General features: G+C 27.7%; 1 protein-coding gene across 3 annotated transcripts in view; it reads left to right on the top strand.

Annotated features, from left to right (window-relative positions):
• The window catches only part of LOC100163512 (lutropin-choriogonadotropic hormone receptor-like), an 86,333-nt gene that overhangs the window by 10,503 nt on the left and 55,731 nt on the right, over positions 1-20,099 (top strand). For all 3 annotated transcript variants that reach the window (XM_029491132.1, XM_016807441.2, XM_001945344.5), the window contains exons 2-7: positions 11,802-12,014; positions 15,900-15,974; positions 16,059-16,133; positions 16,203-16,280; positions 17,850-17,924; positions 18,003-18,068. In XM_029491132.1, the coding sequence (XP_029346992.1) occupies positions 11,802-12,014; positions 15,900-15,974; positions 16,059-16,133; positions 16,203-16,280; positions 17,850-17,924; positions 18,003-18,068 (582 nt within the window). The remainder of the gene's footprint in view (positions 1-11,801; positions 12,015-15,899; positions 15,975-16,058; positions 16,134-16,202; positions 16,281-17,849; positions 17,925-18,002; positions 18,069-20,099) is intronic.

The following is a 20,099-nucleotide window of genomic DNA, read 5'->3' as shown; positions in this document are numbered from 1 at the left end:
GTTATATGGCTTTAAATATTGCTATTTGATATAAAAATTAATATTTGTTAAATTGTTAATTAAGATGTGTATATTGTATACATTTTTAATAATAATGTACGGTAAAATAGTTGTGTACACTGTACATAATGGTAAAATTTCAATCAAATTGTTTATTACGATTTAGGAAATTAGAAAGAACATTAAGTTATTCTTTATGTAACCCACATTAACGTCATTTTTGTTCTAAAAAATACAACGTGGCTTTCGTTACACGTAGGTACTTCATAATATTACATTTTGGATAAAAATTATTAATTTATAATTAAATAAGTCAATTTTACTTAGGATAATTAATAAAGTGAGTATTGACATATTCTTCCAAGTTCCAGTGAATAAGTAGTGAATACATTCTTATAATATTTGCTAATTTAATTGTCTTACATTTTGTACCATCTACTCATTATTATAACTAAAACTACATAATGATAATTTTATGCCAATTTTTAATACACTTTAAATTACACTCTTTTTATTTAAAATGATTTATCTGTTCATAATAACTTTTATATTTTGAAGTATAAAATATAAACGATTAAATTATTGATAGGAATTATTGATACCCACACACAACAATACAATTAATAGAAAAATGTGTATGCTAAATCTTTGTGTAGGTATATCCAAGCCTTGAAAAAATTGTCAAATATACCTTCAAAAGTCGTATTGAAAATTTAAATTTGTAATTCATTATTTTTTGATAATAGAAACAACATTTAACTAAATATAATATCTAACACAATATTGTTTTATTTTCTTAGTTTATTCCTCTTCTTAATATTCTAGTCTTCTTTTTAGACTCTAGACTTCTAGTTTAAATTGAAAACAATATTTTTTTAACGCACGTGGTCTGAAATAGATCAATAAATCTAAAAATATTTTGTTGAAAAAAAATATCGTTTCCAAAATCAACAAATGTTATTAAAATATTTTGAGTAAATTCTAATATAATATATTGCGTTTTCATACATGACATTTACATTTTATTATTATTGTATTATTTTCTGACATTTGTCAGCAATTAAATTAGCAAAACATGAAACCCCTGTATTTGAATATAATTTTTACATAATACCTTAAACTTTGAGCGATGAAAATAAATTAAGTGGAATTTATTAGTTCATATTAAATTTAATTGTGTAAATGACGATTCTTTTTAAAAATTATAAATCGTATTTATAGAATAAACTTTAACAATAGAATATATATATTGTACAGAGATTCCTTAAACATCTAATGTAATGCAAAATTTTGATGAGCAATGAAAAGTAAATCTGAGAAATGGAAATTATTGTAATTTTAAAATGGTCAATGTTAATAATGCTGTACATGGAAGTTCTATAATTTTGAAAATGTATTCTTTAAATAAAACAAAATGTTGACGTCTATTTTTAGCGCCATTATATCTACCTATTGAATGATAATATGCATAATATTCATAGTATTTTGACATAAATCTGCGCGATTCCCAACGTAGGTAGTTATATCTCTGTCGTACCTATATAGAGTTATGTATTTCTTATTTTCTTCTCATATTATACCCCTAAGCAGTATCCTTGAATTCTTATAAGATACATATATCTAAACTATGAATAAAAACAATCATTTATGTAGGGTGTATATGTTACAGTTAAAGTGTTGAATCAGTTAGTTTATGAAATAACTAGGTAATGTATAAAATAACTAAAGCTTGTAAGTAATGTATATAATTTATACTTTAACTAGTTATTTTATACATTCCCTGGCATCACTTCGTTAATGTGTAAAATTGTAAATAACAAAATATCATGATAAATAAATGTAGTTCTAACATTTTCAATAATAAACAACTATACTCTCGATCCTAGTTCACAGTATGTTCAGAAAATGTGTTAGCCGTAGAAGCTGTTCCAAATGAAAGTATTACATTAAGATGTGCGGCAACTGCGCAGTCACTGGGAACTGGTCAGGGTTTTTTTAAGTGCACTTGTACCAAAAAATGTGACACAAAGCGATGTGTTTGTAGAAAAAATGAGGTATTCTGCATCTCTAAATGCCATATTGGCCTTACATGTACAAATAAATAAATAATATAACTATAATTAAAATATTAAAATATATATTTAAGATTTTAATGTATTTTATACTTTAATAACGGATATCAAACTGAAATTGTATAGAATAACTAGATACTCTATGAAATAACTAGTTAAAGTACAATTTTCATGAATTATTTCATACTTTACCTAACATTCGTAGGTTATTCATGAACTACCTAGTTATTTCATAAAATAACGGAATTCAACACTGTAGCTGTAACATATATAACTGCTGACGCACGTGAATTGAATTATTTTTTATTTAGGACGACATTTTGGCATATTTATTATTGCCATTAGAGAGCATAATTATTAAAAATTATAGTAATATAATTTATAGGTACTTATCAATGTTATTGTACAAGTTTATTTTATTTGGTTTGAAATTTAAAATGATTTCAAGTTTTTCATAGGTGTAATAAAATAACACATCGCCAGAGTTATTGAGATCAAATTCAGCTTAACAAAAAAAAAAATTACTTTCACCAATTTACTTTACCCAATGCTCTTCATTGTATGTTGACAAGATTTAAGTGCACGTTAGTGTACATGTGTGACATCCCATTTTAGAAATTCACTTATTTACCGTTTAATATGAATTGAAGCCAAGACGGCAATAACGGAAAGATGTGTATAAATTTAGTTCGGCAGTGTTGTTGGATATACCTAGTTAAAATATAATGATACCAAGTGACTCTCTTAGTGATAGTAATACCCAATTAAGTCAGGGCTGGATAAAATGGGGGAACAGGCAATTTGAGGGTTGAAGCCCACCGGCTCCTGATGGTTACTTTTCAAATATTTTATCTTGTTTATTCGTTTAAATTAGCTAGTTAATCCACAAAAAGGTGATGTAATACTTAGTGTACCATCAACGGTACCATCAATACTTTATATTATGTTTATACTTTATCACCCGTTATAAGCTGTGGATATTTCATTTTTTTTTTATTTGCATGCCCAGATATAACTAAGTGACTTATGTGGCCTGTCAAGGTACCGGCGGACCAATGTCCATCGATACGCAGGCCCATTTTAAATATCTTTATTTTCTTTTTTTTTTATTTACTAAAAATTTAAATGTTTCAGCATATTGTACATGCTATTACAAGTTTATTACAGTTTTTATTTAATGAAAAATTACGAAATACTAATATTATTTGTTAGTGATATAGTGATATGAAGTATACATGCAAATGTTAGTTAATATTTATTTTTAGTGGTAAATTAAATTAAATTTGGTCTTCGTCTTCGCTTGATTGTGATAGGAGAACATCTTGAGGTAGTCGTGGTTTTAGACGCCGATTTTTAGTTTTTGTTCCCAGGTTGTAGAAGCGTCCGCCATCGGATGTCTTGAGATTTGCGTGAAAGTTTTTAAATTGTATTTTTATCCAGTCTTGGAGAAGAGGAATTCCTGTGTCATTATGAATTTGTTTATTTCTCATAAACCATGGGGCTTTGAGACATATTCTAAGAAATTTGTTTTGAAGAATTTGGATTTTTTTTTATTTTTACTGGGGAAGTAGCCACCCATGTTGGGCAGGCATAAGTGACTAATGGCCGGATTATTGAGGTGTATAGAAGATGGACGATTTCATTTGGAGGGTTGATTTGAAGTTAACTAGGGGATAAAGGGTGTTCATTCTTGTATAGCCTTGGGTGAGTTTTTTGTTTATATGAATTTTCCATGTTAGTTTTATGTGACTTATGTGGCCTGTCAAGGTACCTGCGGACCAATATCCATCGATACGCAGGCCCATTTTAAATATCTTTATTTTCTAAAATGTATCAGTATTTTTGTGAGATTATTTATAGAAAAATCATATTCTCGGCCCGCGATAGTAGTAGTGTCGAATAGTAACGTAACGCAATTACTTTTTCTATAACGCAGCAGTAATTTTATTGGATTTTACTTAAAGTAACGCGATTGTAACAAAATTATTTTTTTAAAGTAATTTCTATGAAGTAACGCACTAACGCATTACTTTCCACGTTATTAAAATAAAAGTTTTGCATGTATTATAAAAACGAGCCAATATAAGGTCGCGTACACACTTGTAACAATTGCGCGTAACATCCTTTGATGCGGCCAAATTTACCGACAAGTGGTGGAACGGTGTTACGGCTTAACAGAAAATGTTATTGTTTGTACGCGGCTTAATATTTCAGAAAAATTAAAAATCAATTGTATTTATTTTCGATTTCGATAATAGTTAACAATATTATTACCTAAACATTCCAAGAATTAATGTTAATATATCACTTTATTAGCAGAAAGAAAAGAGTTTGGTTTAAAAAACAATTTAATTAAAATGAATTATGATTTATGACTATTTATAGCCATATAGGTGAGATGATTGTACATTTGTACATAATAGGTATATTATCATTACTTTTATGATTGTAAAATATACTCATAACAATTGAATCATATGAATTGAATACATAGACCTATGAATAAACCTATATTAATAGGTCTACGATTGAGTATGGTTAAAAAAAATGATAACTGTTATCAATGATTGAAAAAAGTAACGTTATTTGTGACGCGCTAAAATTTATTATTGAAAAAGTAATGTAACGTGATAAAAATAGTTTTAGGTAACGCAAATGTAACTTAAATAACATTTTTTTGAATAAACGAGTAACGTAATTTCATTACCTTTTAAAAGTAATTTACCCAACTCCAGTGGTGTACGCAGGGGTGGGGTTCTAGGGTTCTGACCCCCCCTGAAATGTTTTTCTTTTACAAAAAAATCTTATTTACTACCATTAAAATACTCAGAGTCAATAATTTGTTGGTCATTTTTAATAGATGTAAAATAAATTGTTAAATATGACCAAGACCTCAATCATAGTTTCAGTTGTTTTGCTTATTTAGAACATTACAAAACGTCTGCCATAATCGTCATATATGGTATATCATCATGTATCATCCATCAATTATTACCACGTTTATTACTAGCCGAATAGGCTCAATAAAGATGATCAGGTGTCCAGAGGTTAAACACTCGAGTGTTCTAATTGTAGACTAAACTTGAAATTATCTATAATTTGTCATAACCAATTATATAAAAACTGTTTAGAAAAAATAATGTAAATTATTTACTCCCGTAAAACCCTAACCGAACTAAAATTCTACGTACGCTATTGCTCAACCCTGGATGGTAGCAAGTACAAGGTACAAGCACTATACCGGACCCGTCTACGACGCTTCCTGCCATTACCAGAAGCAGGAATGATCCGGTCGATTCCCTTAGATAATTATAGATAAATAATAATAAGTTGTGTCGAACAAACCCAATATTAATAAAATTATATAAATATATATGTTTTATAGTTATAATAATTCAAAGCATTTTTATCTTAATTCCAAAAAAAAAGGGGGAAGAAGGTATAACCACTTTGATGTACAGTATGTGTCGAGTGTACACAGTCATTGAAGAAGTCACAGAAATGTATGTGTTTCGTTTGGAATTCAATGATAAATCATAGTGTATGATAAAAAACGATTCTGAATGGAAAGATTAGCCCGTATTATGACCAAGCATTATATATTTTAATATTTTAATATTTTATGATAATATATATTTTATATTGCTATTAAAACTTTATTAATTTTTCTATTATAGTGAATAGGTAGGTTGAACTAGATTTGGCCGAAAACATTGCGTTGAAATATCTTTGTGTATTCAGTATACCTAATATATCTATATATTTATAAACGTTAAAAGGTTTCAAGTACCCACAAATATTATTTTAAAATTATAACAAAATAACATTAAATTGTTATTCATCGTTTAAATATATATAATTTAGTCCAAATTTGAGCGGTCACCCACACGACCTAATTAGTTAAATCGTATTATATATCCTTATATTATGTTTAAAATATAAATTTTGTATATTATAATAATTGTTAATTAAATATTTAGATAAATGGCCAGTGCAGTGTGCACGTCTGTTGTTTTTTTATATATATAATCATCTGGTTAAAAAAGTCGCATACCTATTATTCTGTATTATCCATAGATATAGATAGCTATAAGCTATGGATGTATTATTTTAAATAATATCTAATGATAAAAAAATAAGATCAAATTTGAACTTGCTATGTCTAAAAAAAGTTGATACATATTTTAGATTTTTTGCTTACAGTACCAATTAACTTTTTATAAGAAATATTGAATTAAATTTTCAAATCTTATGTATGAACTATGAATATCAAATTTGTATGCTATTTTATACAGTTTATCGTGTTTGAATTACAGATCGGTTTTTTTTACGTGCGAATATCCAATTTTGTTAAATTGTAAGCTTCGGAGTTCAGACGCTCATAAAAATTGACTTTTTCACCTACCTACTTGATGTCTTGACGTACAATTAAATAAGTAATATTTGAAAAGTATTTGAATACATGCCAAGTAGGTAAAAAGATGTATTGATTTTACAATGTTTTTTTTTTTATTTAATGTTTTGTTTTTGTGTCTCTATTCGCCGTTTGTGGCCGTAAAACTGCTTCAATTTTCTTTAACAGTAACTTGTTCGATGTGAAAAATAATCTAGTTGGTGCCCCAAAATTCCTAATTGTTTTTAAAAGCGCAGGGAAAAATAAAATAAAGAATAAGAAAAAAATGGTAAATTTTACGCAAAATCGATTTTAGTTTTTGGTGTAACTCTAAAACAAATGACCATAGACATTAGATTTTAGTTTTTTTTCTATAATTAATATCAATAAAATTAAATAAAAGGCTCCTGATATATTATTACAATAGCAGTTTAAAAATACATAGGCACAATTTTTTTGTAAGCATTTATAGTTAGAATTTTGACAAAATGTATCACATTTAAAATTAAAAAAATATTTTGTAGTTAAAAATTTATAAAATGTTCAAATTTATAGCTAAGGGTTGAAAATTTAAACAAAGGTTCCTTGCAAATATGTTTTAAAATATATATTACTTTATTCACAATAATATCATAGGTAGGTTGTCTGATCGCCTTCGCTTAGAATCATTTTTTGTATACAATGATATTATATCATTTAATTCAAATTTATTACCATCCATTATATAGTTACCCACTTGTAAACTACTTTACAGCAAAGCGGCATCCATTTACCCACATTTTTTAAATTTATCGGTACTTTAATTATTGGTTACTTTGGATATGTGATATTAATGATATTATTATTATTTATTAATGTATTATTTAAATTAAATACAAAATTGTTTGGTTTATATTAAATATTTTATGTATGACAAAGGATTTCAGGATTTGTTTTGATTATTATGTACAATCTTTTCAGGTACAATAGTATCTATAAATATTTAATTATAAATTAAAACAGTTTAAGTACTAACTATTATTATGAAAAATATAAAAATTGTAATTTTGGAGCGTAGCGAAAAAACAATTCTTTTGTAAGAACTCTAAACTATACAAAATATATTGGCCCGCTGTAATTTTATTGGCCTGCCTATTATAGTTGTTAGTATACCTTTAACAATGTTTAAATGACGCTCCTGCACTTAATGCTATTCAATTTAAAATCTAAATATATTTATAAAATAGTACAAAAAAATATCTTACCATTGGCCAATTGTTATAATTGTGTAATAATCCCCACGTTAGTAACTAAAAGTAACTCGGTAGGTAACTCATTTATTTTTGTGATCTGTTGTCAAGTTAATATTTAGATTTGAATGAGATTCTCTATTTATGACGTAGTAGGTACACGAAAGTTTTCCAGTTTTTTTTACTTGGATCTCTCATTAGATTATGTGAACGTTACCCAAATGTTAAAATCAATAAATTAAACTCTTATTTCGTAATATTGTTTTAAATTTAAAATAATATTTGATATTTTATTGATGACTTCAATAACTATAAATAATGATGATATTATTTGATAACTCAATTTTGAAGTTGTTCACCTATGTAATAAATGTAATCATAATTTTTTTTATTGCAATTTATATATTGTCTACTGATTTCCTAAATCTGACATTTTAGTAACAAAGAAGTGTCTTAATTTTAATTCAGATCCCAAGAAATGTAATATATTGTTTGACGAAAACTTTAATCCTTGGCATATTATATGAGTTACTATAATAAACATACTTTAAAGTTTAAGCCATTAATCTACAACCTTGATAAATACCTACATATTATCTTATAAGTAGGTACCTATATAATATTTGATCATAGCTCATAAACTATCAAAATTAATTGTCATGGGTTAATAGCCTTACATATCGGACATTGATAATTTGGAAGTATAGGTTATAAAAATCTATAAAAATGAACATTAACAAATTTTAATTCTCAAGTATTGAAAAAACTCTTTATTTTTAAACTAACTAAACAAATACACTTAAGTAGTTGGATACTATATCTTACTAGCGGTTACTATTAAATTATTATTTTAAAATTTATTTTCACATTTATATGACGAAAATTGACTGGGTGACTGCCTTCCATTTTAGACCCTCTTGAGTATATTATATGGACAATAGTTATTTTCTGTACGAGAGTAACAGGTAAACAATTACATGACTCAATTCCTACAAATGAGGGGTTTAAGTTCATACACGATACTCGATAAAAAAAAAATCTACGTATGTAGCCTATATTAGCTCATATACGACGGGAAAATAATAGTCTACCTATTATAGGTAAACAAATATCACAAAATTATGTTATTGCTAAATTTCTAAACGAAATATTTATTGATAACTTAATAACTTTCTACATCATTTAGAATATGAAATAGAATATGAAATATTTTAAATTTTTATTATAACTTTCAGATCTTTCATAATATGTGTTGTCTCCGCCCAGTGGCGTAGCTTCGTGGCGTAGTTTTAGGAAGGAGGGGGCTGATCAACTTTTACACTTTTACACATTAAATACGTACTAGCATAGATATATGGCTGAAAAGTGTTAATACTTAAAGTAGGTACATTTTTAAATATTTTAAATGCAATTTAAGACTTTTTGAGCGACTATCATAGACCATTAATACATTTTACTCTGTAAATTCTAAAATAAGAGTGAATTGACGTGTTATAAAATGTAAAGGTATAATATTATTATCTAGATTCTAGATTTATATTTATTTATTTTATTTGTTTATTTATTCTAGTTTTATTACCGCATGTCTCGGAGGATTTTATTGATATTTTTCATTTAGAAGCAAGTTATAATACCTCTTTGAAACTGTATATTTTTTGTAAATTTTAAAATGATCATAACTTACTTCAAAATAATAATATCAATACAGTTTTCCGAGATTCCTTCGATAATAATCTTATCTTTAAATTGTATTATGGGTCAATTCACTCTAATTTAAAAATAACAGAGTAAAATGGATTATTATTAAATATTAACGTACAATGTGCTATGTTGTACGTTTGTAAAACAGAGATTACACATTCGGCTGTGGCATCACATTAATACATATTTTGTACTATTTTTTGACAACATTTTTTTATTATTGATCTCAAAAATAACCAAGCATCTAAGGCTATTAGTTACAGTCATTACAGTGTTTTAGGTGTTTTTATAGGGTTGACAACATTTTATTACATAAAATAATATAATATATTATATATTATATATTCTGAGTGAAGTGATTTTAAAATGATGCACGTGTTTTATTATTGTTTTTTTTGTGTCTACCAACACTGTTTGGTAACTGGACAAATTCTTTTTCGAACAACAACGAGTTTTCTCAGTTAGGCCCAGTATTCTTTAGATAATTTTAATTAAAATAAAAATGCTTAGATTTGGAATTATCTATTCTAATAGGCAAGTGATATTTGAGGCACTTTTGTTAATAATTGGGAAAACAAAATACAATTTTGGAAAAACGTAAATCTTTAAAGGTATCTTTGTAGGTACATTAATATATTTTATATTATGCACAGTGACATTTTCAAAATATTAAGATTAATAGTTTTAAACTATATCCTATTTATACCATGAATCTATTCACACCTTAATATGGTAAGTTATGGTATTTACTTGAAAGTTAATAACAATAATATAATATGATCTAAATATTGACTAACCTATCAACAATATAACAAATTCAATATATTCGGCAAAAATTAATTTAACGACACATTTTTAAGGACTATTATCCTTAGCATAAACATTTTAGTAACTAAGAAACTACTCGCTCAAATTTTAAATTAGGTGCCTAAAACAAGATTTTTATAAACAATCTCAAGAATTTAAAAATATGGAACAAATTGATTATATTTAAATTGATTTAATTGATTATTAAAAAAATGAATCAAAAATTGGGCAGAACGACCTTGGTGAATTACTCTGTACATACCTATATTATAATTAGAATTTATCGTTTTATTATATTTGCATAATATGCCTAATATGTAAATATCACAAAACTATTTTATTAATTTGATATTCACTTGTTTGGTTCAATAAATCTATTACTCATACTCATTAATAGGTACTCATGAATCATGATGTATAGAGTCAATTCAAAATAATTTTTGAAGATATTTATCCTTTTAGTTGCCATATTACCGAAAGCGAACTCCATTCGGGATATAATGGAATTTCGGATTTTTTTCATATGGATCCACTACAACGTAAAATGAATGTCCAACATTTAGTTTTTTTATTTAAACTTATTTTTGGTACTATTCCTTCTACAGCGTTTAAAGTTTAAAGTGCCTATAATCCATACGCGAATTGAAGATTTGTATATTACGTGAAAAATATAAAGAAAAAAAATACTCGAGTCATCTCCTATAAACATATTAATGGCTGGTATTGATTTCTTTAATTATTACGATAGTATGTATCTATTCAAATCAAGCTTAAAGGTGAAATAATAAAAATTCTAAATTTATAGTTTTTAATGTTATTTTTAATTTGTTATGACATAATATTATGTAAATTGTTAAATGTAAAATATTATACACTGTTATTGTGAATATTTTTTTTTTAACGGAGTTGATATCCGTAGTACAGATTATTATTATATTTGTTTCACGATGCCCTATCACATGAGCATTTTATTCACATTTACTGTTTTTGAGTGAGCTATTTTTAGGTCTATTTTCGTAATATTTGAAGATACTATTTTTAAACCCATTAATGTCTAATACGATATAATTAATATTATAATAATATGATAAATTATTATATATGGGGGACGAGCCGACTAAGGGCCCGTTTTACAATCATAGTTTAAACTTTGGTTACGCTTAACCCAACCACTGATTTTACCGGCCGAATTCGGTGGTTCTACCTTAGTTTAACGATTGTAATACGGGCACTAAGACGTCGGTCGCTACGCGCACCGATGTCTGTTCAAACCTGGCCACGGGCTGCATTTTTATTCGGACAGTCGCGGTGTCCGGAGAGAGAGGCCGCCTTCTCCCACCAGGGAATTGCAGATATCTACGGGTGCCCACTTAAAAATTCTGCCAAACACAAAAACGTGTTCTTCCGGCCGTTCCCTACCGTACCAAAAACCCTACAGTACCATCCTACAGGTGATGGCCTCAGTTGCCGGGCTTAAGACCAATAAAATAAAAAAAAATTATTATATATTAATGTCCAATAATGTGCTTTTGACACTTTGTGAGCGGTCATATTTTTTCTTAACGCCGTTTCTGAATTTATTTAATTTTTATGTTACAGCTGGTGGTCGATGTGGTCGGTTTTCGATGTTTTGATGGTTTTGTGCGTTTGCATTGTAGAACTATCGGCAAAAGGTACAGTTATGAACACGCCGTGCACAACTATTAACAATTGCTGTGTTCGCAACCACACACACTCTTGGAAAGACAAAGTGCAGTTGTACTGTTCGGATATCCAAATCATACCGATTGTTGACGAGATAATACACGTGCTGTGAGTATAATGTAGACCCATTTCATAGGGTTTAATTTTTATTCTCTTATAAAAAATATTAATATATATTTTCCAGTACCTACGTTTTTTTAAAAAAACGAATAAAAATCTTCGATTTTTTTAAAATGTATTTGTTAATATGTATTTGCCTACATTTATGAAGGAGTCAAGTTTCTAAAATGATTTTTTAAATTACAATAAAATAGTCTTCTTATCCCGGATAAATATCTGAAGTAGGTTATATACCTTACCACAAATAAATAACAACCCCTTAAAATGATAAATTTTTCTGTCGTACAAGTTCGATTACAATTTATTATTATTATTAACACCTACAATTTTCAGTTAGAAAAGTATAAGTTGGAATAGAACTATTGAGGTGTTGGTTTTATAGAGTATTAATTGTTCGTGTATTCAATTATTTTTAGTGACTTGGTGCAAGGCGACTAAGAGTAAGTAACACCCACAGGCCATAACTACTAGCTCCCGGATGGGTGATCACCCGGGTTCGTAGTAGTTAAAACCTTGACACATGTACACGTGTTGCTTACCTACCGTAACAACACCTTACCATACCAACCTTACCAACCACAGTTCATAACCCCCACAAAAGCTGATGGCCATAGTCGCCGGGCTTCATAAAAAAATTATTTTTAACTCAGAAAATAAAGGCAATTAATATGCTCTATTAACTAAGATTATTTATAAGCTGGCCCATGAACGAAAAAAATTCAATATTTATAAATTAACTGAAAATCTACATACACGATGATAATAATTCATTCATTCAACTACAATATTACACCAAGGTCCAAGAATAAATAACCGCAAGAAGAATACTTAGGTACAGTCTGGTACACACATTACGGAGCAACTATACTGTCATTCACCACATCTATGGTGAGTGATACACGTGGATGTGGTAGGTCGTAAGAAAAGGCAGTTTTGTCGTCATATAGGGAAACTTTTCCATAAATTCCATAAAAATGAATACGCCACTCGTAATAATATTTTGATACAACTTTTTCGTCAAACCATAGTTAAGCCCCATGCATTCAATTATTTATTCGTGTAAAAAAAATTCAAACGACATCTTCTTTATTTGAAAAAAAAAATAGTTTTTAACTCTAATAAATGAATATAAGTTTTAAGTACTATATCTTCAGTTACATAATAATATAATTTTTAAATATTCAAGAATTTTGTTTAGTGGTGTGTATATTTATTTTAATTTAACGCTTGTGGAAGGTGTTTTATATAGACACTAACATAATATGATATTAGCTGTCACGATTTCAAACATTCGCGTTTTACTATCATTGCGTGGAACCAGCATCCTATATAATATATAAAATACAAAATAGAATTACCAGAAATTAAAATACGTTGTACCAAAATGTTTGTAACTACATAATTTTTATTTATGTATCTTTTAATTATTTATTTAAGATCATTATTATCATCGTATATATACTAAGTATTATATATTAAGTATGTTTAATAATAAATGTTTCAATTCGTTAATTTTTCAACCACACGAGTTATCCATATTTCATAACTTTCTAAGACGACAATGAATTTACTATAATGCACCTACAATGTATTATTATTGTGTTATTTACTAGCTGATCCAGTGCACTTCGTTGCCTTTTAAATGTAACAACTCTTTATGACTCAAACTTTGTTCAATTCGTTATTTAATATTCGGTGTATGGTGTTCAAAACTTATCTTAACTTTTCCGTTGCCCGGAATAGAAATTCCGGTAAAGCACGATTGAGCATAGACCTTTTTAGCAATACGATTGAGCATCAAATATTTTATGCGATGTTGCCAAATTCACGTAAGTAGCCAAAATTTTGTAATTTATTATTTTCACGTATTATTACACCAATTATTATGATATCTGACGCGAGCTGTGAGCCGAGCCTCACTCGGTCGCAAAAAAAGGTGTTTTATGCTCAATCGTGGCTCAGCCAAAAATTCTGATTCGTAGCAGTATATTATCAGGTAGGCAATTACCTGTGGTAGATCGCGGATCCCGTGCTGTTTGTACGTAAGTGTATGATTTAACTCTAGAGTATCAAAGACCAAAGTTATACCAAGTTTATCGTTTTTACTTAATTTCACCAACGGCGGATTAATATAATCAATTAATACTAAATTCTAACCCAACCGTACTAAAATCTGATGAATAAAAAAAAAACAAATTTGACCCTTTTTAAATTAGCCTATCTTCTGCTCAGAGGTCTAATCTACACACAAAAATTCATTTTTATATATATAAAAAGGAGAATGGGCTGAGACCAAACGACCAATGTTGGCCGCGTCTCCTTCAGTAGCAATTGCGTTACGCAAGTGGATGTAGGTCCGATCGTCTGATCGTAACTTCGAATGCAATTGAGTCATTGAGATGCTCCATTAATATTCAAATTAAAAACAATAATAATAAATAAATAAATATTATTCTCAACTCCTATAACCCATAGGCTATAGCAACCATTAATAAACAAAAATGTCTATAGTAAATCTCAAATTTCTTATTTTAGCACCTATCGGGGGTGATCAATTCCCTTTTTAAATTAGCCTATGACAATCACAAAGAACGTGGCTTTCTATTGGTGAAATAATTTTCGAAATCGGTTCAGTAGTTCCAGAGATTACTTTCGACAACGGTAACTAACGACTCCTCTTCATATAATAGTATAGATAGATGTATTCAAAAAATTAACTATAAGATAGGTATACCAGCTATAGTTATAACTAATATTGGGTATTATAATAATTGTAAACTATTAATTAAATAATTGTTATAAAATATATACAGTTGAGTACATTATACAAACGAATAAAACATACAATTATATAGTAATCGTATGATGCATACATCTACATAAAACTGTCATTATTAAATATTGACAATTAATACTATTTGCATGCTTAACATTAAAAGTTTGGTTCGCAAAAGCAGTACACTTCATGACGATCATCTCGTGATCTTTACAGCACGAGGCTAGGTACTTACCTAAATCTGTAACAATATTGGGGTGCAATAACAATTTAGTAAAAACTTTCTCTAAACTTAAAACCATTCATGTTAGGTACCGAGAGTTAACAAAACAAACATTATTATTCTCGTTCAACAGTGTTTTGTAGTTAGTTTAACATGCATAATACTTATTTTATATTTACCTAATAGTTTTGAAACATTTTAAGAGTAGGTACTTTTACAAATTTGCAATTCGTATTATATATTTTAAATGACCTTGATTCTTAAAAATTGATGATCAGAATAATTAGAGAATCTTCTCTACCTATTAAAAAAAGTGTCTTCAGACACAAAAATTAAAAATTAAAAATTAAAAAACACACATGTATAAAATCAATACATTCATCACTATGCTAAAATAAAAACTCATTACAAATACAATATGGATTTATTATTAGAGACAAAGAATTTGTGAATCTAAAGATTTAAATAATACAAAATTTTCTTCAGGTATGTATTATTATTATACTAGTACACAGGTACCATACTATTTAATTATTTATAAATATTTAAGAAAAATTCAGTTTAAATTCTAGTACAGTGTTAACTCATTTAACCCTTTTTTAATCGACGAAACCCACAGAAGTGCTAGACCGAGGTTAAAATATACAATAATGCTGTTCTGTACCTATAAACATTATAAATTGTGTACCTACCTTATCGTTATTGTAACGTATTATATTATTTAAGTGACTATAACGAGTTGGTATTTAATACTTTTAGCCTATGATATGTTAATACACAAGTATAACACTATTATATAATACAAACATAATATCAAGCATAGCATAAACATTGTATTACTTAATATTAATTATCTTGATATTTTTGATTTTAGAACTATATACAATTCAGCCGGTATTAAGGAATTATCAGAAAACTCGATTAGTGGATATAATAATCTGACAGATATGTAAGTCAAACAATAATAATGAATACCTAAATATTAGACATTTAATCTCTTAATATCATAAATAAATACAATTTTGTTTTATAGAGTATTAAACAACATGACAAATCTAGAAAATTTGGATTCGTCAATTTTCAAAAACTTAAATCAATTGAAGTCACTGTACGTTTTTCAATAACATTAACAAATTATACTTTAATATCATGTCTGATTTCTTAATTACATTTCTAGGTATATATTTAAAGCTAGTGCTTTGACCGAACTACCCTACGATATATTTCTTGATCTATCAAAAACGCTTTTAGTACTGTGAGTTTATGAAATAGATTAACTCAAATAAATAACAATGAACAATATGTAGTAAAAGATCTAATTAATAATTGTAATGTATTAGTAATTTATACATTATGTATAGCACTGTTAAAGGAGTACAAGACACAAAAAAAATAAGTTTTTTTTTAATTTTAAAGAATGATCAATTCTAATGATAATGGTATAGGTCTAACGTTTCTACTCACATTATTCAATAAGTTATCAGTAATTTATTGAAAAAAGATGCGTGTTGTCATTGGGCCCGGCTCATCGTAATTGCTTATCTTTAAGTGTAAAAATTCCTCGCTTCACACAACGATTTACCAACCTAAACATTTTATTTTTGAAATTTAATTTGCGTATATATGTTTGGTTTTATGTGTTTTAGACCATAGAAATATCAGAATTTCAATAAAACGTTTCTTCTTCTGCTGATATGTATTAATATTTAAAAGTTTTCGCTACCATCGCGATCTGCAGCCTCTACTCTTCCTTATTATGAACTATATTGTTCACCACTCTCGTAATCGTATTTTATTGAGATCTTCTTCCACTGTATCCATCCATCTATCCATCCATCTCTTTCTAGGCCGTCCGCGAGGCCTTTTCCCCGTAGGCCTCTATTCCAGCACCGCTCTAACCGTCTCTTCCTCATTTCTGCGCATTACGTGACAAAACCATTGTATCCGCTGGCCACTTATAAAGCTGCTAACTAGTTCCAATACCAACTTATTCTGTAGTTCCGATTAAATTTTTTTTCTCTATGCACCTGTTCTATTATCATAGACAAGATGGCAAATTATTTTCCATATTTTGCTTTGAAACGTCCTTAATCTCCTTTCTGTAATACTAGTGGTTGTCCAGATTTCGCATCCATAGGTTAACGTTGGTCTTATTATAGTCGTGTATAACCTTGCCTTTGTTTTCTTTGAAAATAATTTTGATTTCAGGAACTTACTTAGTGCGAATACTGCTCATTCACCCTTTGTTATTCTTATTCCAATCTCTCTGGACCAATCATTTTACCTACATTTTGCTACAATAATTTAACATTTAAAATAAATGTTAAGTTAATTTTGTTTTATGTTGTGTGCTTCTTTAATGTATTAGCTGATCGTACGCACTTTTGTTTTACCATTTAACAGCGCGATGAATTATTTATTATCTCAGTTGTACATTATATAATTAATGTTTATATCTTTAATTTTATTAAAACTATTGTGCAGCTAATATTTTGTCTTTAAGTCTTTTTGCTTAAATTTTCTTATTTACAATGGTGTTTTTTTTTTTTACATTGCGTCTAACTGTATTTAATGATAATATAATGAAATTGGTATTATTGAATGATAACTTCATATATTTGCAGTTTTGAAAACGATTAAAATATATTTTATTTTTATTAAATGTGTTATTAATAAATTGTGTTGTATTATAGAAACATTAATAATTATATTAAATTGGTTTTCTTTTACTACATTTTGAACATTGTACATTAAACCAAAATTATTTAATGGTTTTACTATTCCGAGAAAGGGAAATTTAATATTTATGATGTTTCCTTTATAGTCGTGTCAGTAAAGCGAATCTAAAGGTCATTCCTGATCTTTCAGACCTCGGAACTTTGACTGCGATGCACACAATGTAATATAAAACTATTGACATTTTTAAAGTAAAATATTATAACATTCAACGACATCTTTACATTAAATTTATTTTTAGCGAATTTGAAGGAAATCAGTTGGACATATTACGAACGAATGGAATTAGAACTCGAGTAGACCAGTTGTGAGTACTAGTAATTAAGCAAAAATCATATAATTAAATTCAATATTTTTTTTTTTTTTTGATTTCAGTCTAAATCTATTATTGTGTTTTCTAAAAAATTTTTCTTAATTTTATTTATTTAATAATATATTTATGCTCCGAGTGTTACTGCAGTTATAAGTATATCTAGACCTCTAAAACGTGGGGTGCTATAATTGTAAATGTCTTACAGAGCCCCCACGGGATTCGACTCTCACACCCCCCACTGCTTAAATGACTTAATATTATAACTTATAAATGATAAATCTACAATAATCGATATTTGAAAACTTTTTACACACATTTTGATACACTACATAATAATATTAATGATAAAAAAAATACCTATATACACCTACTTTTTTTTTTATTAAAGTTTTGAACGATGAAACGTTAATAATTATTATAGAACTCATAAAGGTTTACCAGTAAATAGTAATTCACATACCACCACAGCGTACATACTGCTTTTTCATGTGACCCATTGAATAAAAATTTCTCGTAAGAAACCCGTTCCTCTGTAATGTGTATCTTAATGCTAATGGTCTGTCAATATTATAGGAATATGTAAAAATGTATAATAAATTAATATTATGATTTGTACCATAGTTATGAGTCATAACTTATAACCAACATTTTTTAAAATTGTTTTCGTTAATTTTTTTACAATTAAAAACATAAAATTAGTGGTACTAAATACTAAAGGGATGATAAATTGGAACTTGGGGATGCTAATGACCGTTTTGCATAACCCCCCCCCCCTGCCTTCCAGTCAATGACTGTAGTATGTGACCTCTTATGATTTTTCAAATATTATAAAGTGTACTTTAGTTTTAAGCTAAGGTCTGCATTTATACATATAAATATTAAAATCTAAAATAGTACCTAAAACGAAATAATACTATGTTATAGTGTCTATAATTTAAAACATTTTAATATAGTCAATTTTAATAGGTGTATAAATTTAGTCTATACATATTACATTTTTATATCATTTCATGTTTCAATTGCATTGCTTTTCCCAATGATTGTTTTTCTAAACAATATTTTATTTTTTTAATCAAAATGTAGTAAGCACGTATGAAGAAAAAAAAATAATAATGAAACACCTTTTATAATTTTTGCGGAAATAAAATAATTACAATGTATACTATAGTTATAGGTACGTATTAAACGTGCGTATTGCAATAATTTCGTTGTGTGTATTTTATTTTATAATTTTTATAATATTTTGTTGGGTGCTGTATAGTATATAAGTCTAGTTATGTTGAAGAGGATTTAAATGACAGATATTTTGACGTGGTTACATTGTTACTGGATCAAATCAATTATCAAATGACAGACCACTTTCAGAAATTTGTAGCCTCTTAAATGGCTTTAATATTGATGTATAAAAACGATCGTTTATTTTGTTCATTAATTAGTCTTAGCCCCCTGGCCCTAAACATTATAAAGTGCATGAATATACAAAAATTGTTTTAAATCATAATTGTAAAATGCATTACAAAAAATATTTTGTGCTAAAAATTAAATTCGTACCTACGGTTTTACAAACTTAATATCATAATATTAATGTAATATTAATAATAATTAATAACCGACATTGGTTGTTTGAACAGCCATCCCCGTCTTCGACTCTATTTCGATAAAATTACGCAATAATATGCTATTTTTTTTAGCTAGTTTTGATTTATGAAGGTATTTAGGCACTGTCAATACCTACCTCCAAAATCTATAGGTAGTCGCCACAATCGATGAATTTTAAGTATTTTTATTTTTCACCGCATATCGCATTGAGTGCTTAAAGTTTATTTATACACATTTTACAATTGATGTCTAAAAAATTAATAATTGTGAGAGGCTCTAGTGCAGTAGTACAGTAGAATATAATATGATCTGCCCCCCCCCCCCCCCCCAGTTTCCGTTTTTGGTATACAATGATAATACAATCAACACATTATGACATTAATGTCTTTGATTATCAACTTAAAAACCAATTAATTAATAATACAT

The sequence above is a fragment of the Acyrthosiphon pisum genome, chromosome X, assembly GCF_005508785.2.
Source record: "Acyrthosiphon pisum isolate AL4f chromosome X, pea_aphid_22Mar2018_4r6ur, whole genome shotgun sequence".
Lineage (NCBI taxonomy): Eukaryota > Metazoa > Arthropoda > Insecta > Hemiptera > Aphididae > Acyrthosiphon > Acyrthosiphon pisum.
The sequence above is the reverse complement of the archived record's forward strand: the minus strand, read 5'-3'. Positions and strand labels throughout refer to the sequence as shown.